General features: G+C 42.0%; 1 protein-coding gene and 1 long non-coding RNA gene across 2 annotated transcripts; one reads left to right on the top strand and one right to left on the bottom strand.

The window, feature by feature from the left end:
* Positions 1,130-3,194, bottom strand: LOC110403408 (protein CXorf40A-like). The gene is made up of 3 exons (XM_021406573.1): positions 3,083-3,194; positions 2,683-2,953; positions 1,130-1,583 (listed from the first exon to the last, which is right to left on the bottom strand). The coding sequence occupies exons 2-3, from the start codon at positions 2,951-2,953 to the stop codon at positions 1,366-1,368; spliced, it is 489 nt and encodes a 162-aa protein (XP_021262248.1). The 5' UTR covers positions 3,083-3,194; the 3' UTR covers positions 1,130-1,365.
* On the top strand, positions 3,260-11,883 carry LOC110403471. The gene is made up of 3 exons (XR_002441684.1): positions 3,260-3,568; positions 9,745-9,868; positions 10,685-11,883. It is a non-coding gene; the product is annotated as an uncharacterized LOC110403471 (long non-coding RNA).

Raw genomic sequence — 22,071 nt, 5'->3', positions numbered from 1 at the left:
TCTGAAAAGTTTTGAAATTGAAAACATAAATCATCTCACTCTTTACCTTAATCTCTAGGGATTCAGCAGAAAATACTTCCGAGTTTTGGCTTGTTCAAAAGCTCTCTAGATGAAGCAGCAGCTAGGGGTGTATGTGTCAGATCCTCTTCGTGGGAGCAACTCAGAATGTCCTAGCATGGCACATTTATGTTCAAGTAAGCATTTTCAGCATAGGAACTGAAGATGATAACATACGCACCGACTGCCTTTTGTTTATCAGTTTTTGAGGTTAGAATTTGAATAGCATTTCTATGCTGATCAAACATAAGTTGGCTATTTCCAGCTGCTCTGAACCTATGAAAGGGAGAGAATGCCTCTGAAAGTCCCTTTTGATGTATTTTGAGACTAAAATTCTTAGTTATCATTTCTCTGTGTTTTTCATTCTTGGAATGGTGATAGCCATCTCCTTTTCTTTGCATTTTTCAGTACGTTTCTCCTGCAGCCCAAACTTAATATTGTCCTCACCTGCTACCAAAGTGCAAGCAAAGCTTTGTACAAAAAAAGAAGGGTATTCCCTGCATCTGCCGAGTCCCGAGTCAAACAAATGCCACCCAAGGAGAAGCACGGGTGTTCTGCCTGCACAGGGAACTGCTGATAAGGGGAAGGACAGTCTGTTCTCAATAGCTTGAAGGAAAGGCATGCAAATGTTCAAATAGTCTGTCTTAAAGTCTCCAGTTCTCCTTTTTTTTTTTTTTTTTTGCAGTGGAATCCTGCTTAGTGCCTAAAAGGGAACAACCATAGACCGAAACTAAGAGGGATGGGTGTCACTGGCTTTCATGGAAGAGAATGTGTGGGCTTCCTACCAGGAAATAGTTTCATTTAGAAAAGAGTTCAAGATCATTGCACAAGATTTATGCAATCTCTAAGCAATTCTGTTTCCCAGTGGTGGTTTGTAATCCCAAATTTGAAGAAATTGCTTCAGATAGCAGCTGACTGAGAGGTTGCTAGCATTAGTTTTAATGATAGAAGCCTGCTCTTAAGTTTCATTTTTCTGAAGATTCTAAATTTTTCCTTATGTAATCAGATACACATGCGTCATACAACATTAGCCTGGAGTCACATTTTAAATCAGCACGCATTACCTCGACCATGTATTAGAAAATTCTGGTTTATTTACACTTTTATGTACATAAAAAAAATCAGTAAAACATCAATCATTTTCAGTAATGGTTATAAAAATGGGATCTTGATTATCTTCCTTCAAGATAGCAACTCTTCAAGCAATTATTTTGGAAGGAATACTAATCAATTCACGGGTATTTAAGAAGGTGACTTGTCAAGAAGTAGTTTACATTTAGGAAGGAAAAACACAGCGTGGGGCAACTCCTATGACTCTGAAGGGATCAGTTCATCAGGGATGTTCACCTGCCACACTCCTCTGCTCCCTTTTGCAGGAATTGGTTCCAGGAGCCATCTTGGATTTGAAATAACAGTCAAGTATTTCTGTTCTAGATTACTGAGAACCGCTTTGTTTTCCAGCTCCAAAATCTTTTCAGGAGGTAAATTTTCTGGATACAGGGATGTCTCTCCAACGTCAATTAATCCTGTGTCAGAAAACAAAAACAATTAGTTGGTGTTTGAGTAACTGGAAAAGTTTCCAGCAGTAAACCTCCCAGAGAACATATGAAGCAGCTAATTCATATTGCCAGAAGAACACAGAACAAAATACACACACCTTAAACAAGTGTCAATCGCTGCAGAAGACAGCTAATGTGACTGAGGTTGGTAAGGCGAGCAGCAGAAGCATGCAGTAATAATACAGTGCAGAGATCATTCTGTTAGAAGAAGCCTGCATCTAATCAGTTAGAACAATTAACAAAAACCCCTCACCTACATTTGTCCTTGAAACAGTTTCATTAAGTTCTCATATCAGGACTCCTTAAAATCATTAAGCTGTATGGAAATTCTTGCTCTCTTTTTACTCTCGTAAAATTTACTTACTTTGAAATTTCCTTTTGCGACATTTGGTAATGTTGTTTAAAGATTAATAATACTAAAATAAAGACCAAGGAAGCTTTTACAACTACTCCACAGTTTAGCAAGCAATTTACATGAAGGTTACTAATGTAACTTAGTACCTAACAATTTTCAGCACCACAGAACCAGAACAATCTTCTGCAACGTGCGATAGAAGTAATTTGTCTTGCAGGAATAGCTAAAAATACACAAATGAGAATGCAAGATACAGGGTGTGAAAACAGAACTGACACACATGGTAAGAGTGAATGCTTGACACAAACTTGGTAAGTATTCAGAGCAGAAACATAGATTATTCTTCAGCACAAAATAATTTTAAAAGCATCACTCTATCCTTTGTGTTACAAGAATAAAATCATTCCCTGCCCAAGTAATAAGACTGACGGAGCATTTGTAGAACTGAAATAGAACTGATTTAACACGACATGAAAAGCAATGCCATAACACAGCTTGACCATGAGCACCGTAAAACGGTTGAAGACTTCATAAGCTCAAAGACAGAAAACAGAAAGCGGCACTGCCATCCTCCGCCGAGGAGCTCGGCCCGGGGCGCAGGCGCAGTGCCGGCACAGCGGGGTGGCAGCGCCACCGCGAGCCTGGCCGCGTGAAGCAATACGCTGACAGATGAAAGGCTTCCTCGGAGACGGGCGGTCCAAGGCTGCTTACCTGCGATAACTCCTCTGCCGAATTGCTCCCCTTTATCCAGCAGCTCTTGCACTTCCTCCGGCGTCATTCCCAACCTGTCCAGAAGAATCGCTCTCCACGACTCGTCCTCCCAGTCCTTAATGGCGATATGAACGGCCACGGTGCGGTTCTGGTACTTAGCGAGCACCGGCCGCCAGCGAGTCTCTACGGTCTTGACCCGGTTTAAAACCAGCCCGGCGTAGGGCTGGCGGAAGGAAAGGCAGCCGACCTTCATCTCTGCTTTCATCGGCATCTGCCGGGTTTCGGATACACAAACTCACAGCCAGCAGCACCCCGCCGTCGCCCAGCGGAAGCCCACAACCACGACAGCCTCACCCACCTCCCCCGGCAGCCCCCGCAGCGCCACCGCGCCCCTACCCACCCAGCGGCGGTAATGCGGGGCCGCGGGCCCTATCCTCCCCCCCCCCCAGCACAGTAAGGCCCGGCCCGGCCCGGCCGACTCCCGCGCGGGAAGCGACGCCCCGCCCTCTCCGGCGCTCAGAGCTGCGGGCGGAAGGTGCGTGACGGGGCGGGGCGGGGCGGGGCGGGGCGGGGCGGAGTGGCGAGGCGAGGCGCTGGCGCGTGCTGGATGGCTGAGCGGTACGGATAAACGGGGAGAGCTGGAGGGGAGAAATGGTAACGTTTACACAGGGGAAAGGGAACGAGGTCGCCAACAGCGAATCCTGATTGCAGTGGCTTTTAGTGAAAACACGGTTTTTAGGTGAAAACACGTTCCAAACCATGAGAAGTCTCAAAATTGCAGGATCTCGAAGGCAGGAAGAGAAGGATGATCTGATAGAGTTTCACTGAATGCGAGACGGGCCGTTCCTTTAGTTGAGAAAGGCAGAGGAACTTCATCCAGCAAAGGGTAAGATTAAAGGATGCTGCTGCTCTAGGGCTCGGCCCGTGACCCCGCGGGTCGGTGACTGCCCTGGGTGCTGTGGGTAGGTGAATCTTTGCTGATTAGAAGCTTTTTTGAAGCTGTTTTTGGTGAGCACTTCCAAAATACTCCCAGTGATTATTTTGTGGTCCGAATTATTTAATGGCCAATAGAGTTTAACTGCTGAGACCTCATCTTTCTTGTTACCATTGTCTGAAGTTCCTGCTATTCTCTTTTCCTTTATTTTTTTTTTTTTTCCTTGGACACTGTAGAATCATAGAATCCTTAGAGTTGGAAGGGACATCTGAGGGTCCAACTCAGTGCCCAGGGACACCACAGCTCCATCAGGTTGCCCAGGGCCTGATCCAGCCTGGCCTTGAAAGTCTCCAGGGACGGGGCATCCACCACAGCTCTGGGCAACCTGTGCCAGTGCCTCACCACCCTCACGGCAAAAGACTTTTTCCTTATATCCAACCTAAATCTTCCCTCTTTGAGGTTGAAACCATTTTCCCCTTGTTCCATCACAACAGACTGCTAAAGAATCTGTCCCCTTCTTTCCTGTAGCTGATACAGCGTTCCAGATGGAGTCATTCTAGTCCTTTATATAATGCCATAATGACAAGAAAAAGTAATAGATGACGTGAATTTAAAGTCATTGTAGTCTTTACAGGGTGATTCTTTTAAATGTCCTTTAACATTAAGCTATTTCCATCTTCCTAGATGTGCATTGGTTGAGGAACCTGTTGAATCTGATTAGAGTTGCAAGTATGTAATGAGGTTTCGTGCTTTTTCTGTTCTTTACTTTTAGTATTTTTCCACTGCATTATTATTTTACATGAGGGTTACTTATTGGGGGGAGGTTTCCCTCTGTGTTGTATGCTTGGTTTGTTTTACTCAGAATGTGTATGATGTTTGATTGCATAAATAAAATAATTTTCTCCAGACTGAAGTAAAAATCTCACTGTTAATTAAGCTCTCAGGCTTAACAATTCTAAGTAAAATGTGAATGCGAAAAGACTCACACTGTTACCAAGGGCGATTAAATGTTATGTATGTTGAAAATCTCATGTCAGAGAACTACGTTTTGTGGTTTGTAGAAACCTTGTCCAGTACATCGTGACATTCACTAGAAGACTGAAAAGCAATTTATAGCAGCATGTAAATAAGGCCCTGAAATTGTCACATTTTATGTGTGTATTCAGCACTCGGTGTGGTGAGTGGTGAGCTGACTTTAGTGGGTATAGAGGGATGTAAGACAGCAAAGTGTGCAACTGTGAATATGAAAAAGGAGATTCATTCTGATCTTGGCAGATGATCAGCTCATTTGTAAGATCTTATATCCACATCATTTTGACAACTGTGGTTCCTTCAGATGCTAACACCAATTTATCTATTTGTAGAACAGTGTTTAACGTGATAATCTCAGCTACAGAAAAACCTACAGTGTTTGGTCTACTTTTCTGAAAAGTGTATCTCACTTCAGTGTCACTAAATTTGTTTTCCTTAGGGTATCCCTTATTTTAATTTTATGGTTGAACAAAGACTGCATAATTCTCACTGCAGAATTACCGCTTTCTGTGGAGCTAAAGCAATGCCTAGTGCATCATTTACAAGGACTCAGGCTTGATCTCATCTAGATAAGCGAGCATTGCTGTGTTTCCTGTCAAATTTGTTCAAGAACTGATTTGACATGATTCAGTGCAAAGTGGTATGTACTGGAATATCTTGGGTCAAAATCAGGTCGAGATACTTGGTGATCAGTTACAGTTCATTTCAGAAGCGGGTAAAGATAGGGTGCTGTGTGTTCCAGGATACGGGAGGACAGAAATGAAATTTCGGGTGTTAACAAACCATGAAACACATTACAGTACACTACAATTATTTGTATTGAGTGGTCACTACTCAGTAATCATCATTCACAAAAAGATAGGGCGTGCTGACATAGGAACACTCATTGCTATCTCCCACCTTTTAGGACATCAGTGTGAAATGTGATTCAGTAGTTTTTGGCAGCAGTTCCATCTTAAGGAGTTCTACCAACCTTCTACATCGTCTCCTTTTTCCCTTAATTTTACTCAGCCTGCTTCACGCTGTCATGTACTGGAAGCTGAGAATGTATACAGAACTGGGACAGAAGGGCTTGGTTCCACATGCCAGGGATGTTTTTCACAATATTTTTAACAATGATGAGAGTTGGGTGAAAACATGTGGAGGTGAGGCTGAGGCATGGAGCTTCTTACTGTGGCTTTGCTGTCAAGGGGAGAGTAAATGGGAATGAATTTAAAGCTCTTGTTCCAACATTTTCTCCACATTTCACCTACCATTTTGGCCCTTCAACTGCATAATTAATGATTAAGAATTTGTTTAAGGTCCATTATTTAAAGACCAAGCGGTGTTCAGAACCGTGGTGATTTATAAGTATTTGGAGCGCAGGTTCCAGTGTAATTAATGCTGGAGACATACTCCATAGGATCTTGTAGCAGAACATAGAATCATAGAATGGTTTGGGTTGGAAGGGACCCTTACAATCATCTAGTTCCAACCCCCCTGCTATAGGCATGGACACCTCCCTTAGAGCAGGCTGCTCCCAGCCCCATCCAGCCTGGCCTTGAGTGCTTCCAGGGAGGGGGCATTCACAGCCTTGGACAACCTGTTCCAGTGTCTCACCATCCTCACAGTACAGAATTTCTTCCTAATACCTAGTCTAAACCTACCCTTTGCCAGTTTAAAGCCGTTTTCCCTTGTCCTGTCACTACGTGCCCTTATAAAAAATCCCTCTCCAGCTTTCCTGTAGGCCTCCTTCAGGGGGCTACTGTCAAGGACTTGTAAACCCCTTTTATATGTTGCATGTTCATTATATATAACAAGCATGTTAATAAAAACACCAGAATCAAAACAAGTTTGGTCTGAGGTACTCAGCCTGCCACTGATTTTGATTTTAATCAGTAAGAGATGCCAAAAGCTTTCATCAAATTTAGGGTGGTTGGAAAAATGACATTAATTTAAAAAGCCTGTAACTTCTCACAGTGAAACCTTCTTCAAACGGTTGCTAAAGGACATGGTATTAACTATATTGAAGTCCAAATAGAAGTTATCTGCTCATAAAAGTGAATAAAATCTACTGTAACTATTAAAAAAAAAAAACTTATGCAGGTTTCAGTATGTTTTCGTAACAGATTGTATATATATGACAAATATAAGAACATCCTGTTGAATTCAATGGTAGCAGCTATTCATTTTTAAGTAAGAAACATGAAAGTGTAATGTAGAGTGCAAACATTACTCTTCTGCATGTTTGCAGTCAAACATACTGCCTTTTGTAATGGTTTGTGACACCAATCATGCAGTGGTATGTGGTAGCTAAGTACTAACAGTTTTTCCTGATTTAATGAATGTAACTTCCTTTCTGTACAGAACAACAACCAAAAAATCGCTGAAGATCTGTCCTTTGTCGTTAGCTGTCTGTGTAGTGTCATCAAGCCTGCCATGGTGATTGAAAAAAGCCTTGCTTTCCTCATCTGGAACTGGTTCCATAAGCAAAATGGAAAGCATTATCAAAAATGGGTGGTTTTTGTTGTTGTTGTCCAGAACAACTACATTTACTGGAAAGCATTTACTGAACTTGGCAAGGGATGTGAAAAATAACAAGAAGGAATTCCACAGGTACATTGATCAGAAGGGACTGGCCAAGGAGAGCGCACCGCTCTGGTAAATGATGACAGCTGGGTGGTGCAGCTGATGCGATGTAGGGAAGGCGTGCCATCCAGAGGGTCATGTACGGGCTTGAAAAGTGGGCGCATGTGAGCTTAATGAGATTCAAAAAGGCCAAGTGCAGGGTGTTGCTTGTGGGTTGGGGCAGTGTCAGATGTGTGTGCAGACTGGGAGAAGAACTCCTGGAGAGCAGCCCTGCGGAGAAGGACCTGGGGTCCTGGTGGACAAAAAGCTGGACATGAGCCAGCAGTGTGCGCTCACAGCCTGGAAGGCCAACAGTGTCCTGGGCTGCATCAGCAGAGGGGTGGCAGCGGGCAGGGAGGGGATTGTCCCCCTCTGCCCTGCTCTCATGAGACCCCATCCATAGTACTGCATCCAGGCCTGGGGCCTCAGCACAAGGAGGATGTGGTGCTGTTGGAGTGGGTTCAGAGGAGGGCTGCGAAGATGCTCAGAGGGCTGGAGCACCTCTCCAATGAAGAAAGGATGAGGGAGCTGGGCTTGTTCAGCCTGGAGAGGAGAAGGATCTAGGGAGACCTCGCTGTGGCCTTCCGATACTTGAAGGGAACTTATAAGCAGGAGGGGAACCAGCTTTTTCATGGTTTGATAGTGATGGGACAAAGGGGAATGACTTTAAATTAAAAGAGGGGAGATGAGGTTAGAGTTAGAAAGAAATTCTTTACGCAGAGGGCGGTGAGGCCCTGGCACTGCAGCCCAGAGCTGTGGGTGCCCATCCCTGGGGTGCCCAAGGCCGGGCTTGGTGGGCAGCCAGCCCATGGCAGGGGTTGGAACTAGGTGAACTTTAAGGTCCCTTCCAACCCAAGCCAGTCTATGAGTCTCTGAAAAAGGGTGCAAGGAAACTTTCTGGCACATTACCAAAAATTAAAAATAAATGTCATGTTTTGGCTGTGCTCGCTTCTGTTTGCTTTCATCCGTTGTTCAAGCAGCTGAGTGCTTTTTAACTTCAAACACTTGAGTGAGAACAGAACAAACATCTTCAGAAAATGCCTGCATGCACATCTTTATTAAGAACAGAAATGCTTTGGTTGGTACAGAAGCATGTAAGCTGGACAAAATTGAGCGGCAAATGAGATAGAAGAAGGATCCTCTTTCTGTGGTCAGACAAATTAACATTTAAACCAAGTTCTAGTCATGCAATTGCAGCCTAGGTGGAAATTTAAAACACTGTTTGAGTCTTCATTTGGCTATGGGAAAGAAATGCATACAAAGTGTATACATATGTGTCACATTTTGGCAAAGGGACCTGAGCTTAGACACGTTCCTACTGAGATTGCAGGCTGATGCCGCACACACTGTTTGTATAGCTTTGCAGTGGAAGAAGGAGCTAGCAATTGCATGTACTGAGACAGATTAGGTGTAGTACCAAGTAATGACTGAGACCTTATTAATGTCCTACTAGCATAAGAGTTAAACTTCTGAACTTCCATTGTAGACAATGAGTTTTGTTGTTCCTTTTTTTTTTTTTTCTTCCTGTCATTTCATTGCAAGTGGCTGGGCTTTGTGACAGGATTATACATAATTTATCTCAGGAAAAGATAGGAAATGCATAATACCTGGGTGATTCTCTTTTTCCTTAGAACATCAGTTTGGTGATCTTCACGTTGCGTACTGATCTCTGATCTTATGGCATCCTTAGTACTCAGAGATTGCCACAGGTCCCTAATTTTCGTACTTGTTTGCAAAGAGATTATTTCTTTCCAGAATTGGACTTTCTGATTAAAAAGTTGTCCAGACAGTGGTTGTTATGATTTGGACGACTTCTGTGAGTGTCTGTAAATTTCTGGCAGGCAAGTGTAAGGTTTTTCTCATTCTTCTACAATGTACTAGACACCCTCTGCACCACCTCCCCCAAATACAGAATGTCCCACCTCGTCCCTTTTACACCCGGTCTTGCTGCTGAGTGTTCCACCTGTTTGAAAGCAGCCGTGGTTACATGAGCATACGTTCCATCCTCTTAGTGATCCTGAACTTAAAGGCTGCCAATATTCAGAGACTGTGCTGGACCTTCTGCTTTTCTGAAGGTTAAAAGAAGGCGGTGACTTTTAGGGTGAGCACCAAGCTACTGATTTAGAAACACCTTGGGAAGTTCTCAGTAGCAACTGATTTTTGTTGCTGTTGAGATGTGTGGCTTCATGCTGAGGTGATCTGCAGGGGAAGGAGAACTCATTGCCTTTCCATGCTGATTATGACACCCAATTCCACAGGCAACTCCGGCTGCAGTACACAACTGCATAAAACATTTTTAAAGATAGAACTGAGCAGCACCTTTGTGTGGCCGTGGATCCCTGCCCATGTTTCATGCCCTCTGAAATGCTGAAAGCTTTTGTTTGATAATACATCTCTCCGTTCCTGCTTTAAAGAGGACATTCTTAGTCCATCTGATTGATGCTTTCCCTCCAGCTTCATAATTAATTCAGTTTTTATTTTGTTTTTAGATGCAACTTGTGCTAACGTTTGCAGCTAAAATATGGACAGCTTTGTTTTGTTTCTTTAGTAATATCTACCTTACGTGACACTTACAGTGGTTTGGAATTTGTCCTCAGTTCCTACTGTGTTTAGGTAAGTGCCTTTTGCTTCCATCTCATCAGAAGACTCATAAAGAAAGAGGAGAAAAAGGCTTGTCTCATCCTTTTGAATTAATAATAAAAGATATTTCTGGGAAGAACTGTGAGAAAAAGAATTTATATGCAGGAGTAAATGCATTTTCACGCTGTTCCTGTAAAGCTCTTTTGCAAATAAAACATTACTTTCAGGCTATTATTAAAGCACTGATAAAAATGGAGGCGTGCCCCCACCTCAGGGTCAGCCCAGTTCTGCTTCTGGTTTTTGTTTGTTTCTTTTCCTGCTGGTGGTGATGGTGTTCATTTGTTAATGGCATTCATTGATGTCAACACCGTGTTCGAGAAGGCAGTAAGAAATGGTCTGTTATATTACTGGCAGGGACGTTATTAAACAATTTAGGAAAGATATTGCTTCTAGCCAATGCAGGATATTTGTACTTGGTCTAAGGTGTTTGAGATAAAATGCAAGCTTGTAAAACACGTGTGTATATAGAAGTCTTCGTAGACTTGATGCCCTTGTGTATGTTCATGGTGATTAGAAAAACAGATAAACGCCGTATCTAGAACTGGTTGGTTTGCTGTCTAGTGGTTAAATAATTTTTCTAGCATTCGTAAGATTTTCACATCGTTTGCTTCTGCCTTACTTTTTCTAATAAGCCCATGTGTGCCAACTCACATTTTTAATTAAACAAATGACATCATTTAATATGTGCTCCTAATGTCTCAAACTTAGGTCAACCGGACCAAGTTTGGAGAGTTAACGTTGATTAAATGATGCTGTCCTGCCTGTGATATGCTCCTTGGTCTTTTGCAGCTTTCCCCTAGGTGGCACCAGGACCCACAGAACTGCCCACGTACGCTTCTGAAAAGGCTGCTGATGTGACTGTGGAGAGACAAACACATTTTTGAGCGCAATGTAGTGGCCCATCCTTTAAACACTTGTACCATTTCTCCGGAGACAGCGTTGTTGTCCTACTAAGTCACAAATGCTAGTGGTTAGAACTCGGTCAACCGATGATTTTAGTAGTAGGAACTACTCATTACCTGCAAAATTAGTTTGGAATCGTCTGGTGGTGATAACTCAATTCCTTTGCAGTGAAGTGAGGAATGCCATAGGCTGCAGCATACTTGTGCTCCACTGGGTAACAAGGACCTGCTGTTCGTGTAAGTGCTTCCTACCACAGCTCCAATCCTGGTCCCGCTGGCAGTGCTACCACTTCTGCATCTATCCCTTCTCTTGCTGTTAAGAGCGGGGGCAGGTGAGACACATGAAAGTTCTGATTCTCAAACACTAAGTATGAAGCATTTAATCAGCTCTTCTGAAAAAAAAAAAAAAACCATCTAATTCACTCTTCTAGGAGGACTACGCTGTGACATCATTAGATTCATGTTTTGTCTTCGTACTCAAGGAGAAAGTAAACTGCTTCCTCGTTGGAACAATTCCTCTTTGGCAACAGAGATTTGATGATGAAAGGGAAAAAAAAAAGCTGTTCCTAGCCCCTAGTTTTGTGTCAGTTATTCATATCTGGATAAGAGTGTCAGATACTTTAGTAAGTTACTTTAGTAAATTACTAATGTTGATGTCTAGATTTCTTACTACAATAATGGGTATGTTGTGAGCTCTTCTAGAGCCAGTGTTTCCACCACTGTTTCATTAAAGCACAATATAATTTGGCAGAAAATAAACCCCTTGTGTTCCAGACTGTGCTCAGATATTGGAGGGACGGCTGGGCTTAGATTCTAAGTGGTGCCCAATTCAGTGATAATAGCCCAGCCACATATATTGAACTATCACTATTACAGATGTACTAATAACATGAGACGCTTTCAATCTAGTTGTGTTCAGTGAACTCCCATGGTCATACTTAAGGAACCTGGTTGTGTTCAGTGAGAACTCTCATGGCTAGATTCATGAATAGTGTAGTTTATTGAAGCAGCAGATGCGCCAGTGCTTGGGATTGCTGGTGATAAATTTACCGTCTGCAAAGCATATGCAAAGGAAGGAGAAGCCTGTCCACAAGCGCATCAAGTTATAAAACCAACTCTATAGAGGTGTCTAACTTTCCTGAGGGAATGCTCAGTATAACCAAGTGTTACAGATCTTACCCAAAGGTGTCCCTGTGGGTGGAAGGAGAATCTCAGCCTGCCAACTGCTCCCAGAAATAAGAGGTGGTTCATCCCTGATGTCCGATGTTATCTTCTGTGACATCCTCCTCTCTTAAGCCATTCTCATGCTATTTCTTATTTTTCAAGTGGAGCTTGAGTGCCTCCAGTCATACATACCTTTGTTACGATTGGTGTGCAATCCTCTTGCTTCACTTTTAAAGGTATAGACTAGAAGAATTCAGGGCACATGCTCAATGAGGGGCGGTTGCACCTTGGAGGCAGGTAGCTTTTGTGGAGGAGGTGTGTTTTGGTATTACAATGAGCAAAGATCATCCAGAGGACGGTGTTTTCTCAAAAAATGATGGACCATTGACTCCAGGTAACAAATATGCAGCTTATCAGTCCTGTAGTACCATCAGGTTCCCATCCCAGCAGTGGTATCACAGACCTGGACATGGTGTCTTCACTCTGCTCCGCCTCATGCTGTTCCTCTTAGAGCCAGCACATTAAGCTCCCCTCATGTTGCCAACACCTAAGGTTGCCTAGGGAACTTCTGTAGAACAGATTCCTTGCATGCCAGCTGCACTCTGCTTTTGTACCTTTCCTTAATGTGTGAACAACACTGTATCTTTAATATAAGCTTAATTTCCAAGTCACCTCTAGCAATCATTCCACAACCACGATTGGTTCGAAAGTGGCCTGGTATTTTTGGTGTACTGGTAGAGGAAATGATGTTTGTCTACAGCAGCTGCCGTGCTTCTATGCTTCCCAAACAAACCATGCACAAGTTTACTTCATGTGGGTCTTCTTGAGATGTGACACTAGGTGCTTTGGATGAAGAGGGATTGGGAATCTTTTGCAGCTGCTGTTGTATGGATGACAGAGGTGAATTTGAAAGGCAACATGATATCCAGTGTCCAGCCCTGCAGGTTATTTGAGAATTTTCACACAATAAAAAGGGTGATGGAATTATTGTCTCTGGCTGTTGTGGTATCTCATGAAAAATTGGTATTATGAGACATTTCTGCGATCTGTTTGGAGCATGATTCTGGGTTTTGTTGTTGATTTTTTAAATTATTTTAGAACAAATAGAACACATATTTTTAGAGTTAATGTGGCTATCATAGAGAGATCAGAGCTGTGTCCTGAAATGCTTGTCTTGTGGACCACAGCCTAATTGACCATGAAATATCATCAGGCAGGAGGTCATTTTTTGCCATGTAAAAATACGACATAGAGTTAGTAGTGAGCAACAAATAATGAAATTACTATGGATAGTAATGATCCCGAGCCTGTAATTCTCAGTGAAAGGTTTGTCCTTGATTTTATTGTCTCCATGGTTGTGAGTGTCCTCTATTCGCTGTCAGTTCCACAATCCAAGTTCTAGTAACAAAACCCACATATCTCCTTCCTGCTTGTCTTCATCTGTTAGACTGGTTCCCTGTGGCTGTCTGTATCAGAAGCTAGCAGGGTGCAGGGCTGGTGCTGAGAACCTGCTGTGCATAGGGTGTGTGTTTCAGGGGATCAGCCTGGCTCTGATCTGATCCTATCCAGTCCGTTTCACATCCTTTGCTTCAGAAGTTACCAATCAGAACTAAAACGCCAGTGTAGATGCAACCTGTATTACTGCATCTTAGAGTTTGTTCTTTTCTTTTAATAAAACATTAATCACAATTGAAATTTGTATTTGGGAAGACAGTGTTCTGCAGCTAAACTGTGTCAGTTGGTGCAGTGGATCAGAAATGCGGTGCTACAGGCCATCAGTTCTTTCTGAATTTTTGTTGTGGTTCCTGCTCTTGCATTTGGAGGAACCACTAAAACCAGGGGATAAACATATAGAGTGACCAGTCTTGGTACAAGTGTTCTGTATGAATATATGCTTGTGTGGTGTGATTTCCTGCATATGATTCCCAGTGTGATGCCCACTGCTCTTTCTGGGTGGCAGAAGTACCAGCATGCAAGGTCAGGAGTGCACTCGTTGGTAAAGAGGCAGTCGGTGGCTCTGGGCAGGCTGGTCAAGGTGTTTGGTTCCAGTAGAGAACTCAAGTGTCCACATGAACCTGAGGGTGCCCAGAATCCAGTGCTGTAGTGCCCTGTGACAGGGCACTCCTTCACAAGGTTTGTATTTATAAAACGTAACTTCAAGTGCCACCAGTAATTGTAAACCGGATCTCTCCGCTTCCTTACTTCCTTATTTTTTTCCATTTTGCTATATTATCCTGTTATTGCCTAAAGTTCTTAGATCTGGCATTCGTTTTCTTCAGCCTAAGCATTTATTGGAAGTTTGACAGTGTATTCTCAGTAGGCTCTAGTGTCTTTTGCCATCTTTTTTGTTCTGCTTTGTTTAAAATCACCTCTATATGGTCAGTAAATAAGGTTTTAATATGAAAGGTGGTATTTAGAATCATAGAATCCTTAGAGTTGGAAGAGACCTGGAAAGGTCATCTAGTCCAACTCCCCTGTAATAATCAGGGACACGCACAGCTCCCCTCCCTGGCCCTGCTGGCCGCGCTGCTTTGGATGCACCCAGGATCCGGTTGGCTTTCTGGGCTGTGAGGGCACAGTGCTGGCTCATGCCCAGCTGCCATCCACCAGTACCCCCAAGTCCTTTTCGGCAGGGCTGTGCTCTATCTTTACGTCCCCCAGACTATATTGGTCATGGGGGCTGCCACAGCCCAGGTGCCAGACCTTGCACTTTGCTTTGTAGAACCTCATGAGGTTCTCCTGGGCCCACTGCTCAGCCTGCCTGGGTCTCTCTGGGTGGCATCCCGTCCCTGGGGCATGCTGGCTTCACTGCACAGCTTGGTGTCATCTGCAAACTGCTGAGGGCGCACTCCATCCCACTGTCAGTGTCACTGATGAAGATATTAAAGAGTGCCAGTTCCAGCACTGACCTCTGGGGAGTCATTTGTATGGTTAGATGTCCTTGGAAGGAGATCTTTGTAGTAGGAAAGTAGCTTGTAAAAATCTGGTCTTAAATCAAGATTTCAGCCCTGTTTCCTTGGTATTTTTTTGCTAAGTTTTCTATACTTCTACATTTATATAACAACTGTCATTTCACAGCATGGTTCCCTTAAATATTTTGATTCCTCTCGCAAACATTAGTTATAAGGAAGGCAAAACTTTTGAAACGCGGCTACATACGTTTCGCCCGTGAAAACGGGAACATTTTTAATTCCTGATCTCAGTGCTGAGAACACTGCGAGTTTGTGGAATGAGTCAGTGGCAGAGCCCTGCCCCAGCCTGGCCGGGGTGGCTGCATGCTGCCTTCCTGCCAAGTGTCTGCCTGCTGGGGGCAGGGGGGGCTGCGGCTCCACCTGAGCTGTTGTCATCCTCTGCCATTTAAACACCTGCCATGCTTGGGTTGAGAGAGCGTGCGGAAATGGCTAGGCTTGAATGCAGAGCCTGAAAATAGCAGATCCAGAGATAAATATTTAAACCCACTTGAAAGCTGATCTGTGGGTTTTGGCAGAGTTGAAGACAGCAGAACCTAACGTGCTGTTAGTGCCTGTGAAAATGGCATGGGGCAAATGCAGCGCATCAAACTTTAAGGCTTTAGGTTTCCTCAACAAATGTGTTTCTTCACCCAGTACTTAAAATCTATAGCCGCGACTGTAAGCAACTCCTGATGTATGGCATCACATTGCTGTGAAAGCCTCCAGCACTGAGAAGCCACTACAGTATTTACCTGGCTATCACCTTTTACATAGCCTCATGCTGTTTTAAATGCACGTAGCGTGCATTACCAGCTGCCAGAAGCATCGATTGTCACCTGTACGATGTGATACGTTCTGCTTAAGGAAACCCAACATCCTTAGTAACTCGCATGATGTAGCTGTTCTATTTGTTTGCCCGCTTCCATTTTAGAAATGTAACATCTACTCTATTTATATACATATATATATATTTTTTTCTTGTAATTGCCGGTTACCATAGTCAGGTAATAATTCCCCATGCAGTTTCAGGAAGAAAAGGATAAAAAAAGAGCTGCTAAGTGCCAGTGTGTTTAACGTGCATGCTTCCCATCTCCAAACTGTAATTCTGCAACAGTACAATTGTCAGCCAAGTTATAAGAGCAACGTGCAATTGATTCATTGGTACTCTTTGTGGTTGTACTACTTATGAGCATAGCTGTGTGTTTTAATATAAACGTATTTGCAGGGAAAGTTAAGTAATCTCCAACTTGTTAATAACTTTTCTTCTTTTTTTCGTTTTTTAACTTTTTTTTTAAAATCAATGGCAAAATTTCTTAAATCTCTTCACTGTTGTAGGATGCAAATCATTATTAAAACTTAGGTTTCGTACTTTCTGTGTATGCTTGTGCTGACTAAATGCAATTGCATTGCTAGAAGATAAACATGATCAGCACTAATTGATATCAGTGACGAGGATATGCATCACAAACGGCTATAATTCACGTAATTTAAATGGCACTATTATTCTATAAAAAGCTGAAAATTATTTTCACTTTCACTTTCTTGAGCTCAGGTTGCTCAAACGAGACACCAGAAATAGATATATATTAGAAGTGTGCAGCTAGAAAGGAGCAGTAGGAAGCACCTGAATTCCAAACTTTGTTACTGACCCATGAGCACGATGCTGTGCTGTTACTGGAGAGCAAAATCGGGGAAACCGACTGGCACCAAGCATAACATTTACTTTTCTGCACCATGGAGGATCATTAAAGTCATCCTACTTTATTAAGAGCTTTTAGATCACTGCATAAAAAAAAATATTATTGAATGCCAATGCAGAATTCCAGAGCTTCTGTAGCCTGCCAGCATGTAGTGGCCTGCCGTGCTGAAGGGAACACAGGTGCAGTATCTGTGACGGAGAGGTTTTTGTAGGAGTGAACTAATGCATCATGGCATATTCGTTTGGCATGCACAGAGTTCCATGTGTGTGAGTGTTCATCTAGTGGATACTGTTTGGTTTTTCTGCTTCACAGTAAATGAGATAAAAAGAGGATAACGTGTTTGTGGGCTCCACAAGCTGTGCAAGCATCCTTAATGAATCTTAGTTACCCCTGTTTTCTTCACTGTTAATGGTGTTCCTATTCAAGTTCTCCTATACTCCTGGAAGAATGAACTGCATACAAGAAAATTGCCTGGAGAAATGTAAGAACATGTTTGCTTGCTGCAAGAGGACCGATTCTAAGTTGCCTGTGATACCCTGCTGTGTTTGGCAGTGCTCACAATTACATTCACTGAGTCCAGTTCCAGTCAGCAGAACAAAGAACCAGATAACAAAGAACCAGGGTTGTACTTTGGCACAGTGTGTACATGCATGTCCTGTTGCTTTTAACAAGGGTGTCCTATGCCTGCTTTTATATATACATGTATACATATATTAAAAAATAGTAAGCTGGACTGGTGTCTTATTTTAAAAAGTGGCTGCATGTACAAAAAAAACTGGTTTTTATAACCTGAAATCTGTATCACTTAACCAGTAGTTTTCAGAATTATCCGATAATACTGGCCAGAAAGTGTCTTTTGTTTTTATTTTTTTTGCCCACCACATTCAAAATAAGAGCCAAGGTTTGCATAAATTTCTTTATGTGGTTATAAATTTGGAAAAACTGTATTAGAGTTATAGAGCTCGATTCTCTCTCATTTATATCACTAACTTGCTCTCAAGGAGTTGTTAATGCCTCATGGAACCAGGTGAGTAAGCAATGGGAGTCTGTCAAAGTTCCTGTTCAAACAGCATTGCACTGCACCTAGCAGTTACCTACTGTGTTTCCCTTTAATTCTGTTGTCATAATGTGAGAACCATAATGACATTTGCCTTTATCTTAGTCTACTAAGATCCTAGACTGCCGCAGTCAAGGCTTACTGTAGTGATACAAATTCTGTACGTTTTTAGACAATTTCTTCTGATACTACATTTAGAAATTGAGTCAGTACAATGAACTGTCTCCTAGTCAAATTCAGAGTCGCTATATATCTTATGAACATGTCGTAGATGACTCCAGCAAAGGTTTAATGCCATTTTTTGCAGGGGGCTGCAACTGCAAATTACAGATTGCATTCCAAGAACCAGCTAACCTTACCGCACTTCTTAAAAGGGCACTATCAAGTCTTTTAACTAAAACTTATCATTTTTTTCTTGCAGTTTTCCCTCAATGTGACATTTCTAAATACAGTTTCTTTTTAAATGTATTTTTATCTGCCTCTTGAAACGTATCACTTTTTCACCACTTTCATGCCATTGACATATGTGGCTTTAGATTGTGTGTATTCTGCACGACACTATCTGTCAAAGTCGTCAACATGACTTGAGAACAGGATTTGTTTTTCAGCTCGGTGTTTCCATTGATGCCTTGTTGAGGTGACCTTTTTAAAATACTGTCGTAGAGATATCCATCTTGATAATTGTCCACACAGTTTTAGGAAATCTCAGCTATTTCATTCCTATCACAGGCCTTTACCTTTTATATGCATTATTCACCATCAGGAAATGGAGCAAGCAAGAAAAGCAACATGTATGTAAAGCCTGGGGTTTTTAAGTGAGTTTTGCAATTCTTAATGGAGTCAAGCATGTGATTCAAGCAGCCTGAACAGAACTTGATTTGGAGCCTGAAGATAGAAGTGATCAGTCCAATACCCAGTGATCAGTCTGTGTGCCAATCAGCTTTGTGTTTATGATGTAATCTTAATATATTTTGATCAATTTATGAAGAATAAGCCCTGAAATTAAAAAACAAAACAAAACAAAACAAAACCCTCGAAAATCTTAGGAAATATTAAGAATTCCCTGTGCATTTTGTAAATACCTGTCTTAATAAAGTTAGGTTAGAAGCCATAATTCTCAGCAGTTTAAATACTTATGATTGCAGTTTATGTGTTATAACTTCAATTGCCATTTTGCTTTCATACTGATCTGGATAACTACATTTGCAGCTACATTACTGGTCTTGGATAATTAAGGTATCGGTAATGAAAAATGGAAAGAATGAGAAACCTGATAGCTATGAAAAGGCTGTCAGCAGAACCTTCTAAAAGCACATCTACTGTATGTCTACATGTGTTTGTATTGCTCTGTAAATACCATGCTCAGTATGTCTAGGCCATCTGAGTCAGCTCAACACTTCTGCACATCCATTTGTGGATTAACCACATTCTTGGAGGTCAAAGAGTTGTATGGGAAAAACAAACAAAATCCCAGACCATAAATTGTTGGATTTGCTCTCATTTTGTGTGGATGAGTCCCACTGGTATATACCAGGAAATGATGAATGAGAAATATTTTAGAATTTCCAATAGACAGCCAGGTTTTGTGGCTACCAAACTGGGCCATCATTAGATGTAGCTGATTCTTAAGTAGATTTCTTAGAGAAAGTGCACTAGACTCTAAGTCTACTTAGGGTGTATGAGAGGTCTCTCCAAGCTTCCTCAGGAATGTGGCCCACACCGAGAATATTGTCATTAGTCTAAAGCTGAGTACGTAACTTAAAAAAATAGTTTATAGGTCTGAATACAGAGTTTTTTCTATTCTTATTACCCACGTTGTTTAGACCTCTCTTCCTGAATTCGTAGACTACCTTCTACAGATTCAGAATACCTTCAAGTGTTCCCACTTGATTTCGGTGGAAAGTGAACTGTCCAAATGCCTTGTAATCATACTGTGATAATAGATGGTTTCAGTGCTTTGGCGTCCTTTCACAGTGCTGAAAGCAGTGATTTTATTACTTCTGTTAACTGCATGGGGCACAGTTGTTTCCCAGCCCTTTGTGTTTCCTGTTCTTTTTTTTTTTCTTTAATTAAGTGGAGACAGTTGGACTATATAATGGTTAAAGAAAAGCTTTCTGCAGATCATTTTATTTTCTGCTTTTAGAGAATTGTGTCTTAAAACTAGACTTTGTGAATTAGCCTGTCAGCTTTGGATACTCAGGTCTTGATATTTAAAATGAAATGTAAGATCTACACCCTTATGGCACTTTAAAAATAGTCAGCAACAAGATTGAAGATAAAATGTGAAAGTGCTCTGCATGCAGTGTTGTGTGTGTTTATGTGAACTAGATAGGAATACTCCAAATCAATCCCTCATAACATCCAGGAGATTTAGATTAGATATAAGGAAGAAGTTTTTCACAATAAGGGCAGTGAGGCACTGGAACACGCTGCCCAGAGATGTGATGGATGTCCTATTCCTGGAGGCATTCAGGTCAGGCTGGACCGAGCTCTGAGCACCCGATGGAGCTGTAGGTGTCTCTGTTCATTGCAGAGGATTTGGACTAGGTGGCCTTTAAAGGTCCCTTCCAACTCAAACAGTTCTATGGTTCTGTGGACCAGGGAATGCGCTGAGCTATTCTTTACAAATTCAAAGTCAGGCAAAGTGCAAAGTAATAATAAAAAAGATGTAAGTAAGGACTTCAATTGGAAGAAAAAATATTGCAGTTCAAAGTACTCCCTGTTTCTGGATCAGGAGCAGTACTTTAAATGCTGCAGGAATCAATGCGTGGATGGCTTGTTTCATGACAAAGTGGCTGTTACTGCTTAAAGTGGGAATCAAACAGAGAGGTGGTTTAGCTGTTGGGAGCTTGTTCTTTATCAGTGATCTCTTAGGTGAAAATTCGCAATTGCAAGAGTGTTCCAGACATCATTTGTGTACTACCTATAGAGCAACAGGTACCTCAGGAAAATACTTGTGGTTACTGGGGCTGATTAGGAAGACAGTGAAGTGCTTTCTTCTGGATGGTTCCTCACTAAGTTAAAGGTATTGTGTTGGAAAAGGAGTGGGAGCTGTAATAGTTTGATCAATCTGAGTTGCTAAATCCTTCAGTAAGACAGAGTGCACCATAGATCTGTGCTTATCTTTAGACTCTTAATCACATTTGCTTTGTCATGAGGGAATTGAGTTTAAAACAGAATTTACACCGAGAAACAGTGAAGCAGATCTTGAGAAGAGGCATCTGTGAGAAGCACCGCAGCCAGCTCCTGCCATGGCTGGACCTTGCTTACGGCTGGAAGCTGCTGCCTTGCACATAGGTGAGATCTGAGGATCAGGCTCTGTGTGACAGGGTGTTCTTCAGTGGTGCTGTCATAGCCAAAGAGGCATGGTTACCTTTATTTTATAAACAAAACTTGCATGATATCTATCATGTGTTTGGGCCAACTGTTCATTGCTAATGTCTTTTATTTAGATTGCATTCCCTGTCCGAGAGGTCAAGCTGTGTTTACAGTTCTTGGTTTATGAGTCCGAAATTGCGTATTGTTCACAAAGTAACACTTCTGCTATCAGAGCAGAATGTCTTCTACCAGTTTCATGTTGCAGATGAGGAAGTGGAGGCACAGAAAGCAATAGTGACTCGGCAAGTCACAGAACAGACTGGCAGCACCGTATTGAAAGATGCTTGTATTTGAAAACTTCCCTTTTTTGGAAGACATACTTTTAAAAATATTCTTTCTTTAAAGAGGGAAAACAGATGCTTGCTATGGTGACAAACATCTGACAAATATGCAAAGCAAAATTCTCATTCCTTGGGTTTTTGTGCGTTGTTTTCACATTGCTGACTGGGGTGCAAGAAAATCATAATCAGACCTAGAAAAGGTAGAATTTGAAGCTTAACTTTTTGTTTTTTTCACAGTCGTGTACTCTTTGTTATAGGATCTAACTATTTTGAATATGTGTATGCACATGTAGGTTAAAGTAATAGGTACATCTCTATTTTTTTTCCTTCCTTCTGGCTTTTACAAGGCAGAAAAAATATCTGAGCAGAATAATCTGTGTGAGAACAGTGTATTGTGAGGAAGTCCTTCTGGAGAAGTAGGTTTTGCATTTTCTGAATGAAGTAAAGCTGTCAGCTTTAATCCTTCCAGTAATGAGTTCAGTTCTGAAGTTCTTATGACTGTGAAGTCCTAATTTCAGTGATCTCGAATTTCCCTACTGCTGGGTGATAATTTTGTCCCTCAAAGTTACTGCCTAGATGCCAGGAGTATGTTGTCTTGTGGCTAGTTCTGTGGCTTTGAGGATGCAGTAAGGTATCTGCAGCACCTGATCAGCTGGTTTAAGCTCCTGCAAACTGAATCTGTACTGAGGGTAAGTCTTTTAGAATGTATTAACTGTATTTAATTTGAATGATTTGGGGGAGTA

The sequence above is a fragment of the Numida meleagris genome, chromosome 8, assembly GCF_002078875.1.
Source record: "Numida meleagris isolate 19003 breed g44 Domestic line chromosome 8, NumMel1.0, whole genome shotgun sequence".
Lineage (NCBI taxonomy): Eukaryota > Metazoa > Chordata > Aves > Galliformes > Numididae > Numida > Numida meleagris.
This window is presented reverse-complemented; position numbering and strand designations above follow the sequence as displayed.

Bases quoted from the DNA above. Each gene is read 5' to 3' on its own strand.
- LOC110403408 (XM_021406573.1), bottom strand. From the start codon at position 2,953: ATGCCGATGAAAGCAGAGATGAAGGTCGGCTGCCTTTCCTTCCGCCAG. The intron at 1,584-2,682 runs GTAAGCAGCCTT...TTTCTGACACAG, and splicing joins CGGCAGAGGAGTTATCGCAG to GATTAATTGACGTTGGAGAG.